At 36.5% G+C, this 20,023-nt stretch overlaps 1 protein-coding gene across 1 annotated transcript in view; it reads left to right on the top strand.

Annotated features, from left to right (window-relative positions):
- Nfxl1 (nuclear transcription factor, X-box binding like 1) overlaps positions 1 to 20,023 on the top strand; it is a 54,619-nt gene that overhangs the window by 26,567 nt on the left and 8,029 nt on the right. Inside the window, exons 17-19 of the mRNA XM_004849760.4 lie at positions 356 to 496; positions 3,935 to 4,101; positions 16,457 to 16,526. Of these exons, the coding sequence (XP_004849817.1) occupies positions 356 to 496; positions 3,935 to 4,101; positions 16,457 to 16,526 (378 nt within the window). The remainder of the gene's footprint in view (positions 1 to 355; positions 497 to 3,934; positions 4,102 to 16,456; positions 16,527 to 20,023) is intronic.

Genomic DNA, 20,023 nt, shown 5'->3' with positions numbered 1-20,023 from the left:
TTTTATTTGAGAATTATCTCTATTCATTATATGTATTTGTCATATTAAATTTCTCTTTTAGGAGTATAATGTTTTGCTTCTTGTCATGTTTTTTTTGGTACTGGGGATTGAACTAAGGACCTTGTGCTTGTGAGGCAGGCGGTGGGACCACTGAGCTAAATCCCTGGCCCTGTCATGTAATTTTTGGGGAACTTTTTGATAGGTTATTTTGGTTTTGGTAATAAATGTTATTATTAATGAAAGCATTTTAGACCTTTGTGAAATTTGTTCTAAAATGATAGCAGATACATTTTGCAAACAGAAGTCCAGATGGGTGTGTGTGTGTGTCTTACACTAATTTCCTGTTTTTTTAAAGGTGAGTCCACTACCATGCCATGCTGTAGGGCCCTACTCCTGTAAGAGAGTTTGTGGAAGAATCTTAGATTGTCAGAATCATACATGTTTGAAAGAATGCCACAAAGTAACTGAAGTTGATGGCTGCACTAGTAGAAACAAGGTACTGTCCTTACATTGAGTGTATTTATGCAGACAGTATGCTTAAAATATTTTTTTCAACAATTAGATCATAAATATTTTTTCATTTTGCTTTAGTGTATTGTCTCTTCCTTGCCTTCCTTCCTTCTCCTTCCTTCTCTTTCTTGAAACACCCAACTTGAACAGCTTGGAATGTGTTGCTCTGTATCTTTGTGACACCTTGTAGTAGCAATGTGCCTTTTAATGTGGAACTCTTTACATACTATACCTGTGTTAATACATGGGCTATGATTTTATGACAAAAATTCAGAAAATATGAATCTTTTTAGATTGTAACAGTGACACTTCTATTCCTTCCCATATCTCTGAGTTTAGTCAAAACATTTACTCTCAGCTATTTTTCACACCTGACACATGATAGATGATGTTCACAATTTTAATAGATTCTCAGTCTCCTGTTGGAAAATAAACACCGCATACCATATGTGTGGTATACATATGTATATATAATTCATTAAAAGCATTTTAAAAGCACATGAGAAATCAGCACTTCAGAAATCTCTAAAAATTTTGGAATTTTACAGGAAGCAACTATCAAATATTAAATACTAAACTTTATTTTTAAAATAATGTTTTTTTCCTAGATTTTCATCTAATAAATAATATTAGCAAATAGCTTAATGAGGAACAAACCAGACATTTTAAGCTTCATTTTATTATTAAGCAATACTAAATTTATAGATGTTTAAATTAATATGAGTTTGTTATTGAAAATTTTACTTACATTATTAAGTCCTTTACTTGGTAATAGTAATGCACAACATAAATGCATGGAGTGTCATTCTTGTTTATGTGCAAATTATACCTGTAAATATCTTACTTGTACTTCCTTCATTGATCCATGCCTTGACCTTCAATAAAAATTTACACATAATATAATGAAAAAAATATTGGAGTTATAAAATTAATCTAGCAAATAATGAAAGGAATTAAAGGTACTTTAACTAGTTAGCAGATAAATGCTTTATGGCTTTCCTCCTTAGATTTCCAGAACATAAATGAATCAGGGAAACTCATTTTCAAGTCTGACTATTGTAGATTGTACCAGTACTCCTTCATGGATTAAGATTTCACTTTTTCTTTTTTGTTTAATGAGAACTACATGAGATACTTGATAACCAGATTTGCTGTGTTCCCAATTAAGGTAGTCTTTTCTAAAAGATAGGATTTGATATTGAAAATAATCCAGAAAGATAGTTTAACATGTATAAATTTAGTGGGGGGTTTTCATAGCTGGAATAAGCTCATAAGTATATTTTTTGTTTTGTACATGGAGAATTGAAACTTAATTTTATCAAATGACTTGTCTGTGATCATAAAATAGAGTAGTAAACCAGCAAGTAGTGTCCCTTATTTCTTACCTCCCAGTCTGATAGCTCATGTTACTTAAGTGGTTATTGTAGGTAGGTATAACCACATAGTCAGGGAAGAGCAAATGAAATAAGTGTGTATGTATTAACTTTGGTTATGTTTGCATATTTTGTGGTTCATTGCCCACTCCTTTGCTAGTCTTTGCCATTTGAATAAGTTGTATTGCAATTTCTACCCAGTTGCACAGGTCGTTTTTGCTCAGTTGCTTAGGAATTATGCTTGATTTCTTATCTTCATTGTTCTTGTTCTGTAAAAAGTCCTGTTAGCTTTATGTTCAAAGTAGATCCTGAATCTGATCACTTCACATAACCTCTATTAATATCCTCATATCAGCCGCCATCACCTCTTACCTACGTTTTCATAGTATTTTCCAACTAACCTTCCATTTCCACTTCTGTTTTCTACATCAGCCAGATTCATCTTTTCAAAAATGTAAGTCAGGTAATATCTCCCTTCTTACAACCCTTTAATAGCTTTCAGTTACTCTCAGAGTAAAATCCAAAGACCTTTAACTGGTGCCCGTGAGGCTCTGTAACATTCTGAAGTCTAACTGCCTTTCCCAGCTCTCTTCTGACTACTCACCTCTCTCTCTTGCTCACCCACTTCTACTTCTGCTCCTGCTACTTCTTGAATGTTCTGTTTGTTACCTCATAGCTTTTGCACTTACTGTTCCTTCTCTCTGGATGTCTGCATCCAATAAATCTACATTCCTGTGGTGTGTTCACTTATTTAACTCAGTTTCTAGTGAAATCTGAACTTGATCAGACAGGTTTTACACTTGTTCTGCCATCCTACTTTCTTAAGACATTTTATCTTTTCCTTACAGTACTTACAAAGACATATATTATGTTCTTTACTTCCATGTGTAAGTTTCAGGGATTATTCTTCTCTATGCCTAGCTCTTGGAATGGTGGCTGGAAGATAAATGCTGAGTAAATGTACAATGGATGAATATACTCTTTGAACATAAAGAAATAAAAATTATTGATAGATTTTTTTTTTATAGTTTGAAAGACTTTTTCTTTTTATTCTTAAATGCCAAATAGCTTAGACTTTTATGGATATAATGATTGTTATAATAGTGGTTGTACTTAGGAATGATAATAAAAATGCTGAATCTTTAACACTTAGTATCCATGTCTATAGCTCTCTTACATGTTTTAGCTCAAGTATTCCATGCGAAAATAAATAATACAATATCTTGCAATAAACATCTTTAACGTTCTTTGGTAGATTGCTGATACTAGTTACATTGTCAAATCACTAGAGTAGAGAGAGGTGCCCCGTTAAGTTACACTGAAGTATATTTGTGGATACAACTTTAGTTTATTAATTTGTATTATTTATGTGTTAACAGTGTGAAGGTTTTTTTTGGCATTACTGGGGATTGAACATAGGTTCTCATGCATGTCAGATAAGTGTTCTACCAAGAGCTGCATTTCCAGTCTTTTTTTCCATTTTATTTTGAGATATGATCTTGCATAGTTGCTGAGGCTGGCCCTGAATTTATAATCCTCTTACTTCTGCCCTCTGAGCAGCTGGGATTACAGGTGTGTGCCACCATACCTAGTGATTTTTTTTTTTTTTTAGGTCAGTCATGATTGTGCTTGTTGGGTGGAAATGAATCAAGAATGTTTCACTTTTTACTTTTTCTGCCACTGAATATTTTTTTAGGTAATTTATGTTTTTTTAGTAGAGATACTTCATCTAGTTAAATTTTAAAGATAAGGCTTGTAGGCACAAAATCTGTATGAATAATGGTCATAGTGTTACTCTTTTTTTTTTTTTTAGTACTGGGGATCAAACGCAGGACCTTGCGCTTGCAAGGCAGGTGGTGGAACCACTGAGCTAAATCCCTGGCCCGTATAGTGATATTCTTAATATTCTTCATCTTGAGTATTTTTAAGTTGAATGGGAGCATGTACCATTTTATTACATCATCTTAATGAGATATCTAACTTTTATAATTTTAATATGTAGAAATGTTAGGCTTGTGTACTGAGGTTATTTATTCCATCCAACTTTTCAGGCCGGCCCAGAATGCCTTCGTTGTGAAGAAGGGTGCTCTAAATCACAGCCACTGGGATGTCCTCATCCATGTGTTTTGCCATGTCACCCTGGAGAATGTCCTCCTTGTTTTCAGATGCTTAGGATAAAATGTCACTGCAAGATGACAAGCCTGTATGTGGAATGTAGGTAAGTGGATTGATAAAACATTGTTTTTCTAAGGTATTTACATGGTATCTTCTTATAATTCAAAATACTTTATAATGTTTTTTAAGAAATGTTGTTTAGTTGTATGAACTCTATAGGCCTAGATTTTTCAGTAGAGACCTGGAATGAAGAAATGTTGATGACTACACTTTCTAGATACTTCACTGTTGTTTCAACCTGGAAAATTCAATTTTATTCCATTTGGGGATTTTTGTTAGGTAAAAGCTTTAAAAAAGTTTTAAAGTTTAAAAAAAGAGAAAAACACTGTGATAACATTGTTCAAATGATGGTATTAAGCTAGAATTTGATCAAAATTTGACTTTATGGTTTCTTAGGCATTTAATTTTTTTATTATAAATCTTGTTATAGTATTCATCATGTTAGGATATGACTTGCATAGTTTTCCTTAGTTAGAAAATACACATTTTTTCTTTTTCTTGTGGCTTATTTCCATTGTTTCCTATTTAATAATGACCTAACAAAATTTACCATTTCTTTCTCTCAGCTGTAGATTATGCAAGTCTATAAATAGGCTTTTCATTAATATATTTTATGTAAGTTAAATCTAGGAATATGACTTGACCTCATTGTTTTAAGCATAATTACATCTTGAAAAATGCCTGTTAAATTAATATTGTCTGAAATTTTTGTTGCTTACATTCTAGACTCATGGTTTGTAAATTCTAAAAGCCAGTACTTATTTTCAAATACTTACAGAAAGGCAGACTTGGTGGAGATGGAGAAGAAGGTCGGGTTTGGGGCGAGGAGGGAGAATAGGGAATGGGGGTAAGGGGATAAAAAAAAAAATCAGGATTTGCTGTAACCATATACCAGTCCCCCAAAATAAATGTAACTATGATGTATTGCAAATGTATACTAATAAAAATATTTAAATTGCTTTGTTGAAATTTTAAGAATAAATATTGTGGATTTTAGTTTTGGAAGTTTTGTAGAAGTTAATAAGATCATTTTGCATTATGAATGGGAGATAATGATGCAAGGTTAAACGTGGTCTTATACCTGTGTTCTTTTTTATTTTTATTTATGTATTTATTTATTTTTATTTTTTTGGTACCGGGGATCAAACTCTGGTCCTTGTGCTTGCAAGGCAGGCGGCGGAACCACTGAGCTAAATCCCCGACTCCCGTGTTCTTTTTTATTTTATAGATGTTTTCCTCATTAAACTTTCACCTGCTACTTTCAACATCCATTGATGATTCTGGTGTAAATCAGTTGTTAATATGATAGTGCCAAATGGCAGTTTTCTAGCTTCTTTATCATCTCTTCTGCATTTATTAGTGGTCCTTTTACTGTAAGGAGTACCTTTCCCTTCTTTTTCATTTACTAATAGTGGGCCAGTGGATTTTAATTTAATCTGTTACTGTCTTTTTGTGTATAATGAACTTCAAAGGCCAATGGTAACATCTTTAAGCTAATTTCCATGTCCCTTTAACCCATTACCGTAATTTTTGAGTGTTTTCTTTCTGGCATAATAAAAATGTCTTTCTCATTGGACCATTTTTGGAAAACTATTTTCCTTGGAAACCATCAGTTTCATCTAGGTTTTTCAAATAAATTTCTGTAGAGGTTTGAAAGGAAGTTGCATGTGATTTTTAAAAATTTCTTCTATTTTACAGTTTTTTTCTGTCATTACCAAGTTGAATATTTTACTTTCTCCCTCCAGGTTTTGTTTTGTTTTGTTTTTGAGTATTTAATTTTGATTAACTGGATTAACTCATTTTTTACTGCTTTAATTTATGGTTTTATCATTTTTTTCCTTTATAATAAACTTTCATTTATCTTCATGCTTTCATTTTTGTTGTATTTTTAAGAGTTCAACATTACTTTATATATATTACATATATTTATGTACATTACATACGTTTATATTTACTTCATCATATTTGAGAATCATATATCTGACTCATTTTAGTTTTCCAGTAGATTTGTCTTTTACTGGAGCTACAGTATTAAAATCTCATACATTTAGCTGGGCATGGTGGCCCATGCCTGCAATCCCAGCACTCAGGAAGCCAGGGCAGGAGGATTGCTGCAAATTCTCAAAAAACAAAACAAAAACCCTCATATGTTTTAGTGTGTGTTTGTATCTCTTTGCAAGTGGTATCATTTTTGCTTTGTAAAGATGATTGATCTGTTATATGTTGTACAGAATTCTTAACTAGTATGGGTTAGAGCATTTAAAAGTGTCCTCCTTTGTCACATGTAATACTTTCTTGGCTTGAGTTCTTTTTTGATCTCAGGATTGCAACCCCTTCTTTATTTAAATAGGCAATTTAAATTCTTTCACAACTTTGTTCATGTTAAATTTGTAACTATTTTATGATTGCTATTCATTTTATATTCTATAACTATGTTTCTGTATCTAGTGATATGGGGGTTTTCAGTCTCATTTTAAAACTTATTTGGGAAGATTTATGTTTCTGTTTAGTAGTTGATTATCTTTGTACTTATTCCTTTATAATGCCCTTAGGTACCCATTTTTTTAGTTATTTACTAACTGGTTTGTCATCTTTTAATGGTATAGTCTTCTTCATACCTATAGAAGCTACATGACAATCATTTAAAATATTCTTGTCTACTTTCATCTCCCTTCTCTCCTTTTTTAGTTGCATTCTTTATTCTGTTTCAGAATATGTAACATTTATATGGTCTACATTTATTCCTACCTTCATTCCTATTTTAGATGTTCCATTTTATATTTTCATTTTTAACCAACTGCTGAAATTTCCTCAGTCTTCTCTGAGATGGATAAAGTATTTTCTCTAGCGGATTTGTGGATACAGTATTCCTGAGTTCTTGCATATTTAAGATTGTTTCATGGGTATAAAGTCCTTCTTTGTTATGTTTTTTTCTAGTTTCTTGAAAATACTGCTCTGTGTTCCTTTTCCATATATTTTGCTATTGAGAAGTTTGATGTCAGTCTCTTTCCTTTTGTAAGCTAATTTTTTGTTTTAATATACCTTAGTTTTTTTTTTAAGAGTAGGAAAAAACTTTTTAGAGAAAGAAAGCCTCTGCCCAAGAGAGACAGAAGGGTGACCAGAAAGTGGGTTGCCCGCCCACCCCACTCTTCAAAGATGTTCCATACAGCAAAGCCATGTGGTGAGACGGATACAAAGTGGGACAAAACTGTAAGACCCAATGGAAATCCACAAGGCAGATATGAGATGGGACAAAACCATGACCAATAAGATTACAAGTACAGTCACCCAGGCAGTAGTGATTAAATGGGGGTCAAATTGGGGAGCAAGTCACGTAGCAAGCATACAAAGATTTTCAGTAAGGGTGGGGGTCAGGGATATTTCCTGGAGAGGCTGGGTTGACCCCCCCCCCATCCAGGTGATTGATACCTATTTAGAATATCAGTCACTGCTCTCTATCCCCTGGGGACGCACAAGGGTGTGTGGTTTCTCTCCTTTTACAATTCTAGCTTTCAGCGAATGTGTCCTGATTGTCCTTCCTGTTGGCTCCTCCTGGCCCTGTCTACCTGCCTACAAGATATCTAATTAAGTTACCTATCTGCAGTATTTCCCGCTCTGAAGAAGTACGCCCAACTGTTTCAAGGGGGCAAAGGGCGAAGACTGTTCTGGCTGAAAGTAGCTGAAGAGGGTGATAGTTGTGATCAGCAGTTAGAGTTACTCTCCAGAGAGTCTATCTAAAGGCCCTCGATAGGTGCCAGGCATTGTCATCTTGGTAGCTGCACAGCCTTGAGTGTGGAAGAGACAAAGCCAAAGAAACAGTTAATACATGGACCAAATTATAAAGTCAGCAGGATTGCTATGAATATAGCCAACCAGGGTTTCCACTAGGGGGAACTAGTAATAGCCTCCCACAAAGAGGAGAAGGAGAAGGTGCAGGGGACTCAGAATCCCAACATAGAAGTCGTGTTGTATAGTTTAGCAGTTAAGAGCTGTTTACAAGGTCGATCTGGTGGATCCTGGTAAAAGAATTGTAGCACATTTGTCATTGGTTCCATTTGTATGACTGCCTGCAGTTTAGCAGCCTCTAAGCAAGAATAAACAAAATTTTTAAGAAATTAGAGCATGTATAATCTAAGCATGAGCACACTAGAATGAGAGGGCAGGTTGGGGAGAAAATCACACTTGGAAATTGAAAGTGATTGTAACCTGCTGGCTCTTAGATTCTTTCACTGATAGAGGTTATCTGTAAGTCTAATACTTTGTCATAAGTCTCTAGTTTTAGCTGTACGAAGAGACAATTTGAAGAACTTTCACTAAGAAATATAAAACTCTTGCTGAGCTCTTATAGATTGTACCATAGTTTTTCCTAATGATCCATAACCATGGTCAGCCACTGGTGTAGCTGGAAACTACCAGAAGGGGACAGTGACCTTTTAATATCTAGCTTTATTACTATAGCATTATTTTATACCTCATTTGGTTATTCTTTTCTGTTGGGTGTTTTAAGACCAAGTCAAAGTGAGACCTGTGTCAAATCAGTATGAACTTCTTGCTATCTATCAAGGTCAGTTAAGTTTTCTCAGGCATTACTTTGGAACCATGCATAGAGCTTCTCAGCTCCTCTGACAGTGTCAGCCATCAGGATGGGTCACAGCCTTGCTTGACCATGTTGCTTTCAGTGAAAGCGTGGAAGATTTTTCCCTTTGTGACCCTCCTTTGGCACATGGTACATTTGCCCTCTGGTGCCCAGCAGTCTCCCTGCTCAAGAGGTTGAGTGACTACCAAAGATGTAGGATCCTGTAGGAAAGGTTCTCTTGAATCCTGGATCTTTGTTGACCCCAAGAGGCCAGGCCAAAACACCGGCCGTCCTCACAACCCAGCCACCCCTCCAGTCCTGGTCTCCAAACTCTAGTATTCTGGAAGCTTTGTCTTAAAATCCAGCAGCCACAGGAAAGGGAAGTACGTTGAATCAAACTGAGTTATTTCTCAGGAGCAGGGCAGTGGAGAAGGAATAAAAGAGTGCCCCTAAGTATGGCAGAAGAACAAAATCTTAACCATTCAGGTGTAGAAGGACAATTCAAATCAGGAGCTTTTCCAGAGTGATCTGCAACCCCCAGCAAAACATGTCTTCAGAGACAAAAGCTATGACTGACTCCCACTGCATTGCCAAGCAGAAAAATCAAACCAATAAGCAAAGAACCCAAATGGCTGGTTTTTGCCTCTTGAAAGAGAATGAAAGTATTCTAACTATATTGTTTAGGGCTTTCCCTTTTAATGAATTACTCTGAATCTATAATATCTAATTTATGATTGAAATACCCTACAGGTTGTTGAGCAGCTCCCTGATGTTGTAGAAATGCTTTCAAAGCCATGTCTCACCTTTTATTAACATACAAACTGAAATAGTCCTGTAGTTAGGCACTTAGAAGTGCTTGTTTGAACTTCTAGAGTGCGGTCTGGGAATGAGGTCCCCAAGGTGTCTGTCTCTTGGGTTTTTCTATAAGGTAATAGAGGGGTCATGCAATCTCATTATATCCTGCTATCTGAAGGCCACAAAAGCCTGTAATTTCCAGGAATCTCCTTAGCTGTTTTAGAGTCTTGGGCTGTGGAAAGGAAAGAATTGGTTTAATTCTTTCTTCCCCAGTCTTTGGATTCCCTTAAATGTAATAAGGCCTAAATATTTTACCTCAAGGCTGCAAAGTTGTGCCTTAGAACTAGAAATATTATAACCCCTGTCTGTTAGAAAATTTAGCAGAGCAGATGTCTTGGCTAGAAAGTTCTTCTGAGGGGACACATAACAGCATACTATTTACATATTGCAAGACTGTGACTTGGGAAAAACTATAGTATTTCCTTTTACCAAATCAGAATGTAGGGATGTGTCCTCTTTTTCCTGATAAATAGTTTACAGTTTAAAATAACTGAAGGACTTAGTTCTTGTCTTTCTCACATCTTCAAGAATACATGCCTGAAAATATCTTCTAGTTCACTCTCCTGTCTGATTGACAGGCTAGTAGAGGTCTTGTATGGGAACTGCTTGTGTTCCAGTAGGAACCAGTTATTCCCTTGGCTGCCTGTCTTACAAGCTTCCAAAATTATTTGTCTCTATATGTAGTAGCAGCTTGTAATGCTACTTGTCTCTCATTAGAAATCAATGTTTGATTTAAGAGCAGCATTATATCTTTCTAATCTAGTCCATAGGTCTGAGTAAGTCCTCTAAAGACTTCAATGTACATATCAGGGTCATCTGAAAACTTTTAAGTCTCATTTGATCTGTCTAAGATTACTGGGAGAAAAAGACACGTGAACACAGGTAGTCCCATATTTGCCATTTACTTCCTGCAAGGGATATTGTCGTTGAGGGACCTCAACAACTTAGCTAAGAATGGATATAACCTCATGGAGATTAATTATAACTGGCCTAGAAATTCCACCCTCAGCACCTGGTGGTTAGGGTGAAGAGTAGCCTCAGGCTTAGAGGCACTGAATGCCTTAAGGGTGAGGTGTCATTTTTCTATGGCCCACGTTTACATTTGAACACAAGCAAGAATTACTTCTTTTTTTTTTTTTTTTTTTTTTTTTTTTTTGGTACCGGGGATGGAACTTGGGTCCTTGCGCTTGTGCAGCAGGTGGTGAAACCACTGAGCTAAACCCCTGCCCCAAGAATTACTTCTTAATGTAAAGAAAATCTCAACATAAGATGATTTTGACCATTTTCTCTCTTTTACAGTATAATTCTAATTGTGAGATAGCATCATAGCACTACCCTTTGTGCACTTGGCTGTAGGAGACAGGCATACCACACGCGGGTATAGAGAAAAACTAAATTGCTCCTTTATATATTCCAAAGGAGTAAGAGGTTCAGATATAGAGTTCCAAGTCTGAAACAAGAGAAAGAAGTATGGCATCCCATAAGTCTCTGCTTGATTCCTGTGGCCCCCAGGGCATCCCCCAAGGTCTATACCACTCCAGGGTAGGTAGCTACCTTCTGGAGAGAGACCCAGAAAATAAAACCAGACTGGACCATCTACCCTTCACCAGCGCACGAGCTCATCTTCCTCAGGTAACTCATATCCTTACTCCAGTAGGTACTCTCAAAGCACAAGTTACAATTGACTTCAGCCATAACAATCATGTTTAGAGAAGGAAGTATTGCTAGCAAACCAAGAGGTTTAAACCACTGCTTTCTAGTTCCCTGAAAGAGAAGAAAATAGGTCAACAGTCGAATTAGGGCACTTTTCTTGCAAAAGAGATCACCTCCAGAAATTGTTCAGAGATTCTGCCCTAGGTCCTAGGGCAGAGAAAGCTCTGAGAAATTTCTGTTATCTATCCAGTAATCTAGGCAACCTTAGCAAGACAAGCGTACTCCTTTAAGGTCCATTTTAAATTTACTAAGTATTTGAAACTCATAGGTCCTCATATTGGCCACAATCTACATAGTAAAGGCACCCGCATCAGCCTCCTACATGCATGCTTGAAGGAAGAGAAAGGCTGACAAAAATAGTCCTACAATCTATTTAGCATGTAAAAACACAAATGCAAGTTACTGGTTGGTGGTTTCCCTAGTGCAAGACAAAACAGTTGTTTCGAATTGCCTTAGTCTGACCTTCCGGAAGGAGGAGCAGTCTGACCACCAGCGATTCTGAAATGAACTCCCAACAAATTGGAGAAAAGTTTAAGGGGAGTTTTTAACTCATTAGCAGAGAGAAAAAGTCCAAATAAAGCTCAAGCTGGTTAAACATCCCCAAAAAATCACCATATAGCACTTTATAAGTCCACAGTCAATGTTCCAAAGTCCACAACCCATCAGAAAAGGCATCTTCCCCCACCTACATAAATGATGAAGACCATGCCTGGGGGGAAGAAAAGGCCCAGGTAGCTTTTAATCTATCAAAGATTCATTTTCTACCTTTGTCTAGACATCCCACTAGTAGTAGAGAAAGCAATCCAAACCTGCAGCCCAAGCCCAAACGGAGGCCAAAGAAAGGGCTCTGACAGCATTGCTTCAGATCACTCTGAGACAGAGGATATCTGATGTTCACTGACAGAGTTCCCCCTTCACCTTACTGAGGAGTCCAGACAGGGACAAGATGTGGAGATTCTCTGTTGATTACCCAGATGGGCTGTTGGGAGCCAGCCTCCCCTGAGGGACCCCTGGGAACCCGCCAGAGAGCAGCCCTGGCCAAGATCCCCCAGCCACCACCCCAGCCCCTGCCAGCTCCACACAACCAGAGATCCATCCCCGAAAGGAACCCAACCGCCCGCCTGGTCAGCACTCCACCCACCACTGGTGTCAATGGGCGTGGGGACCCACCAGAGGACAACTGGAGAAACCTGTCCCCTGCCCAAGAGTGGCAGCTGCCCCAGCTGGCAGAGTAACCACTATTTGGAGCTCTACAAGGGACAGATAAAAGCCTGAACTGCCTTCATCCGAGATGATTTCATGAGACCCATTTCTCAACATTTTCAAGCAACCAAGTCCAAATGCAACACATACAAAACAAGAATAAAATGCAATTTTAACAAGACAATGCATAAGAAAACTTGGAAACATTTAAAACACACAACCCAAAATCAAGACACCACTCAAACAAAAGCCAAAACAAAGGCCAGAATCTATATGAAACAAAAACCAGAATCTATGAAACGAAAAACAGAATCCATGAAACAAATGTCCAGAGCCTATGAAACAAAAGCTACAATCCATGAAGCAAAAAGACCAAAGCTAGAACCCATGGAACAAAAGCAAATTCCCACCTCCGACCAGTAATCTCGGTGGAACCTCCAAAATGACATAGGGGGAAGAGATGCAACTGCCAAACCCACTAGACATCCGAAAAGTGAGCTTGTGCTCTCCAAAATTGATGAATGAACCCCAGGAACAACAGAGGCCAAGAACAGGAAAAAAATCCATTGGAAGAAATAAAGCCCCTGCCCAAGAGAGACTGAAGGGGGACCAGAAAGCGGGCCACCCCAGCGTACCTTAGTTTTACTAAGATGTGACTCTGAGAGTTAATAGTTTTGTGTAAATTTTTGTATAAATTTTCTCAGTTACCTTTTTGTATATAGATTCAGTATTTTTATTTTAGTATAGTTTTCAATGAAATGCTGGTTCTGTTCCATTTACTATTTTGTTTTCTTTTAGCATAACAATTGTATGTATGTTGTATCTTTTTCAGTTTTCCAATTCAACCACTTCTTTTTGACACATTTTTCTTTCCCAGCTTTCTTTAAATTTTCCAAATTGTTTCACTTTGTCACGTCAAGGATCTTTATTACATTTTTCTTCAAGTATGTTCTTCTGTATATTTTTCATGAGTAGCTTGTAGTTTCATTTTCATTTCTGATATTTTTATCTTTAAAAATTGCCTTCCTGAATTCACCTAACTTTTGTGCATTTCTAATTATTTTTTTTCCTCATTTAGGTTCTTAGAGTTTGATTTTTTGATTTAAGGTAGTGGTGTGCGGCAAGTCTCCAAGACCACTCTGAGATTTGATAATTTGCTAGGTGGGCTCATCAGTCCCAGCATACATCATACCAAGGGCTGTCTTTTATTACACCAGAATGATACAAAGCACAGTCAGAAGAGAAAAGGCACTTGGGTTTAACTCTTCTGCACAGGTGGTGGTGTTTCAAATCCTCTAATGCTTCTTTGTTCCAGTCTGTTCCTCTCTCTTCCTCTCTCTCCCCCTCTCTCCCCCTGTCTCCCCCTGTCTCCCCCTCTCTCCCCCTGTCTCCCCGTCTCCCCCTCTCTCCCCCTGTCTCCCCCTCTCTCCCCCTCTCTCCCCCTCTCTCCCCCTCTCTCCCCCTCTCTCCCTCTCTCCCCCCTCCCCTCTCTCCCCTCTCTCCCCCCCCTCCCCCTCCCTCCCCTCTCCTCCCTCCCTCTCTCCCTCCCTTCCCTCTCCCCTCCCCTCTCCCTTCCCCTCTGCCCTCCCCCCCTCCCTCCCTCTCTTCTTTTTTGCAGTGCTGGAGGGATTGAGCCCAGGACTTTTTGCACTTTAGGCAGAATGCTATGTCTTTGAACTACATGCCCAGCCCATTTTCTTTTTCTTTGCACTATACAGATTAAACATCTTTCATCTGAAATGCTTGGGAACAGAGATATTTCAGCTTTTGGAGTTCTTTGGATTTTGGAATATTTGCTTGTCAGATTTTGGATTAGGAGTGTTCAATCACTAAAGTCTATGTTGAATATCCCTGACCCCAAAATCAGCTCCAGTCAGATTTTCGAATGTGGAATACTTAATCTGAATTGGGGGGTGGGGTTGTGTATGCTGGCATCATGGTGAGGTAGGAAGAGATTTTCATCAGCTGGAATATGTCTTCACTTTTATGGGTAGAGCTGTCCTGGTTTTGGGTTGTTTGTCCCTCTATTCTGTCTGTGTAGCAAAATATAGTTTTTGAAATACACTTCTTAGTGTGGTGTTGGGAGGAAGTGTTAAGTGTCTTTTTATTTTCTTTGGTCTTTCAGGTTTCTAATTTTCCCTTCTTGCTCATTTCCCTCTTCATCATGTAATCTTTTAAAGATGCTTCTTTTCAGAGTGCTGCTTTTAGAAGGCTTATCTCTTTAGTTAATGCTTTCATTCACCAGGGGCTTTTGGTAGTATTTTCCCACCTAGGGTGGACGTTTTTTTCTTGGTGTGATTTTAGCTCTGTACCCACTTCTCTTTTCTGCTCAGTTTATCCAGAACTTTCCTAGCTCTCTGAAAAGACTTACAGTGGTAATTTGAGAAATAATTACTAGAAATTGGTATTTCTTTTTCTACAAATATGTATTAAACTGTGTTTTTATATATAAAACATTGTAATTTCATTTACTTTCACTTCAGTGAGTTACTTCATATGTTTTTTCCATTTAGTCCTTTTCAGCTTGTCTAAATCCCTTTTTAGAAAGTAGACATAAAAGGCACAAAGCTTGAAAAACTAATTTATTCTAAATTATAGAGTAACAGGAACAAAATGATGCTACTCTTTTAAGTTCAGAAGTTAACACCATCCTTATAAGAATGGAGAATATGCAACAATTTTTAATAGAGCCAGTATAAATACTTCAGAGTATTAAGTGAAACTTTGTCAGGAAAATTGAGATATAATTATAGAGTACATTTTAAAGCTTAATATAAACGTTTGATGTAGTAATTTTAATTAACATTAGTGAGGCTGAATTTATAGTTTACTTTGGCAGTTTTGTCTAGTGAAGGGAAATAGGAAAAGCAGGAAAAGACAAATAAAGGAAAGGAGAAGAAAGTAATGGGTAAAGGGAAATGAAATGTTTATGATAGGGAATTTTAGTTTTTGCTAGTTACTGTCTATTGCAATTCTTCTAAAAAGTAATTTTTTCTGATGTTTTTGACTTTCTGAATCAAACATGAAAACAAAAGCTGAACTGAAATGAGTTGCTAACATTACATTAGTAAATACAAGGTATAAAAATAAATGGTGGATTTAAAAAAAAAAATACCACAATGAAGGACCCAATGCCATTAATCTCTCTCCAAATGCTTCCTCTCACTTTGAACACACTTATTTCATCATTCTGCACTTTCTGAAGCAGATATGGGAATCCTCTTTTTTGAGTATCTTTCTGGGGGTATGATCCTAAATATGGATAAAAATGTTTCCAAGTGCCATCCAACAGAAAAGCAGGCTTGTAAAAACATTATGGATGTTTCACTCGGATCTGGGACTGTGCCTCTTTTGATGCTTTCCCCAAAGTCAAAGTGGCAATGAAAGGTGAACATTTTGAATTGATTCAGAAAATTGAGGCAGCACAACAGCACAACTGGACATGAAAGAGGACTTCCAGAACTGCTTTAGAAAGTGGCAAGAATGATAACCTAAGTGTGTGTGGAGTGGGGGGCATTAATGGTAATGTGTCTTGAGTAATTTTTTAAAAATTTGAAATTAACTCTTTTCCAGTCATACCTCATAGCATACCCAAAAACAACTGAAAAAAAGCTTTTCTAATACACTTACTGCATTTCTCACTGGGTAGTCTGAGTTCTTTAACTTAAAGTAACATATTAAATAGTTTTAAATTTTTTATGTAGTCTCTAATGATGATTTACAGTTAAAAGTTACAATGATTGATCCATAGGGAAAGATGGAAGAACTATAAGAGATGCCAAGTATGGATGCTATTTTGTGTGTCTTGTACTTCCTTCTTATAGCAATTGCCTTTTTGATATTTGATTTGTTGTCTTGATAGTTTGAATTACCAGAACATGAAGTAATTTGAAGATAGTTGTTTAGATAAAATATGTCAAGAAAAGTGAAATATACTTATGGATATATTTGACATTGTGAATTACAAGAGCTTTTTTCCTCATATTTTTAGAAAAATTGTGCTATGAAATCAACTTGGTTTGACTATCATCAAAACTTTCTCTGTTTTTAGAAAAATAACCACAGCTGATTTAAATGAAAAGAACCTCCTCAGTTGTTGCAAAAATCAGTGCCCTAAAGAGGTAAGCTGTAATAGGAACTTTTCAGTTGGGCTCCTAGGGCACTTTTTCCTCTGGGACTTTCTCTTTCTTGTTTGTTCATCTTATTTCAGGTCTTTTCTAGTGAGTCTCATGAGTGATTCATGGCTGTAAAAATGTAACGTGGTTAGGATAAATGCACATTTCTTTATGGAATTTGGGGATATTAGGACTAGGAATAACCATTTGAAGATTTTTTTAAAAGAAACTATTTTAAAGATGGATTTATGCAAATAAAATATTTACCTTGTGTTAACTCCCTAACATAATTCAGGCTTCAAAGAGAAATAACCATGTGACTTATAGGCAGTTACTGTAGAGAGTAGACTCATAGTAAGTTATTACAAAGAAAATGTGTGCATGTGTATGTGTGCTTGCATGTGTGTAGTGGGGAAGAGTGGGATGAGAAACATTCCCCTCCACAGTGTTTTGAAGATGCTATCATAGAAGATACACTTTTGTACATTTTCACTGTGGCGTTTGGTACTGGTGTCATTCATCATTAATATACAGCATTCATATAGGAAGTTGTGGGTTTTTGGTTTTGTTTTGTTTTTGGTTTTTTGAGATAGGGTCTTGCTATGTAGTTCAGGTTGGCCTTGAACTCACTGTGTACCCCTGGCTGGCTTCAGATCCTCCTGCCTCAGCCTCCCAAGTGCTGGATTAAAGGTGTGCACCACCATACCCAGCAGGTTGTGGTTTTTTTTTAAAAAAATGTTTGGTTGCTTATACAAGCATTGTATTCCAACTATAGAAGTACCAGAAGTGGTTCAAAAAATTGTTCAGAATAGTTAAAAAGGACCGGGGATTAGCTCAGTGGTTCTAGTGCCTGCCATGCAAGCACAAGGTCCCGAGTTTGATTCCTGGTACCAAAAACAAACAAACAAACAAAATAGTTAAAAAAACGAACCAGTGATAATTTGAGAAATGGTAGTAGTTCATTTTATGGAACTAATCTGAAAGGGCGGTGCTCCTTGTTATTTGAGTAAACATTTCAAAAGGAATCTTTTTGATTACAAATGTACTAAATAGTACCTCTTTCCTGTAAGCTTTGTCTTTCTGCAATCACCTGAATATTTCTTGACCTAATGTGTGAGATGACAGTTAAGTTTTAAATACAAATCTTTGATTAAATCTACAACAATCAGTGCATGGTGTGCCTTTTTGTTAATAATGCTTCCTTTTAACAAGATTTGAACCACTTTATTTCTATTTCAGAATTTGAAAATTGAACCTGAGAATTTTAAGATTATGAAAGGAAAGACCGTTTCAAACAATAAATGATTATTTTAATAATCTTGTCAGTTATATAAATGAAAATAAAAATGCATGAGACATTTCAAATTTAATTTTCTGGATTCTTCAAATCTGAAAATTCCTTTAAAATAAATTTTCTTCTGTCTTAGTTCAGATCTCAGATAAACAGCTGAGAATATTTTACATTTAATCTGATTCAGTAATGATATGGTTTTGCAGGTAGAAATATGATATTCAGTTCTTGCTTTGCAGTGTATCATTGAGTGGTGATGCTGTTGTGATATTCGGTGAGCCTAGATGAACAGGTGCAGTTTATTATCTGTTAGTACCCATTTTCATGATTTTGAATTTTAGGTCATTCTGAGCTCCCTGGTCTTGCTAGAGTATCCTTGGACTTCCTTGAAAATGGATCCATAGGTTGGGATGTGATAATTGACATGGCGCTTATAGTTTGGGATGATGTAGGCCTGCACAGGTGGATTTTATTATGTCCAGTAGAAGTCATTTTGGTTTGTGGCCTCTTGACATCGGTGAGGCTTCAGTAGTGATTCTGAAGCTTTAATATGTACCAGAATCACTTCAAGGGCTTGTTAAAACAGATTGCTGAGTCCTATCCCATAGTTTCTTGTTTTGTAGTGTGGGGCCTAAGAGTTACACTCATAAGTAATGGTGATTCTTTTGGCCCAGAAACACACTTTGAGAACCACTGAACCACAGATTCAATCTATAATAAAAGAAATGTGTCACTGTGAATCCAGTAGATACCTTATAATAAAAGTTAAGGTACAAGGTTCTTATAAATTATAATGTAGTAGATACTTATTTTCTCGGTTCTTATAAATTCCATTTATTTCCTGCTCTCCTCTCCATACTGTACCTTTGTTGTGGGCAGGGACATCATATTTGTGTTTATATCTACTACCTGGCTCCCTGGTTGGTAAATGTTTATTGAATGTGTATGAAAAACGAAATGTGGAAATGGCATGACATATTCTTCCTGCTCCACTGCATATACACTGTGCTCTGTGTTTTGTAGATGGTTTAATTAGATATGAGTTTTTAAAATTATTATTACTATTATTTTGTGGTCCTGGAGGTTGAACCCAGAGCCTTCACACTGAGCTACAATCCCCAGCCCTTTTCATTTTTAAATATTGAGCCCCAGGATCTTGCTAAGTTGCTTAAGCTGAACTTGTGATCCTCCTGCCTCGGCCTTCCCAGTTGCTTGAATTGTAGATGTGTGTGCCACCACACCCAGCTAGGCTTGAATTTCAATGAAAATACAAAGATGCCATTAAGAACTACATCTTGAAACTATGCCATATATGTGTGTTTCTACTTTTTTCTTTAGAAGATACAAAGAGAAACCAAATGCATCCACATAGAACACAGCTTAAATTATTTTTAAAAGCTTTAAAAATTTTAATTGAAAAACAATTATATTTATTATATATATCATGTTTTGAAATATATATGAATTAAAGTTATCAAGCTAATTATCTTATGTATGACCTCACTTTTTTGTGGTCAATGTACTTAAAATCTCCTCTTTTCATAATATGATACCTTGATGTTAACTGTAGTTATCATATTGTACAATAGATCTCTTGAATTTATTCTGCTTGTCTTAACTGAAATTTTGTACCTTCAACTAACATCTTTCCATCACCCTGACCCTACACTAGCCCTGGATAACTACCATTTTCTACTTTCTACTTTTGAGTTCAACTTCTTAAAAATTCTACGTGTAAGTGACATCATGTGTTATTTCAAATTTCAAAACTTATATCTGAATTTGGTTTTATCATTCCCATGCAAGCTGTGTTACTTTTTACCTGGGCAAATTACTTACTTTCTCTGCAGCTCTAGTTGCTCATGTATAAGAGCAGTAATTCCCATTTCAGGGTGCTTTCTGTGTTTTGGTGAGGTAACAGTTTGTAAAGGTACCAGTATATAGTAAGCAATGTGTATGTGCTAGCTATGGCACATAGCTAATAGTATGGATATTTATCTGCAAACAGTATTGTTTTGCAAGGTTTTCTTAATTTTTTTGGAATATTTCTTATTTGCTTCTTCATTTTTCTCTCTAGAACCATTGATTACGAGTTACGTATACAGCTATTTTCAGAGGAGATGCAATTCAGAGAGTAAGGAAAGCACAGGAAGGTATAGAGGCATATTTTGAGGGGAAAGAGGGTAGGTGGTCACCCAGTGCCTAATGTGTG

Source organism: Heterocephalus glaber, unplaced genomic scaffold (genome assembly GCF_053883595.1).
Source record: "Heterocephalus glaber isolate CG9 unplaced genomic scaffold, H.glaber_assembly_v1.0 deba00001509, whole genome shotgun sequence".
NCBI classification, from domain to species: Eukaryota; Metazoa; Chordata; class Mammalia; order Rodentia; family Bathyergidae; genus Heterocephalus; species Heterocephalus glaber.
Note: the sequence above shows the minus strand (reverse complement) of the source record. Positions and strands in the feature narration are given on the sequence as shown.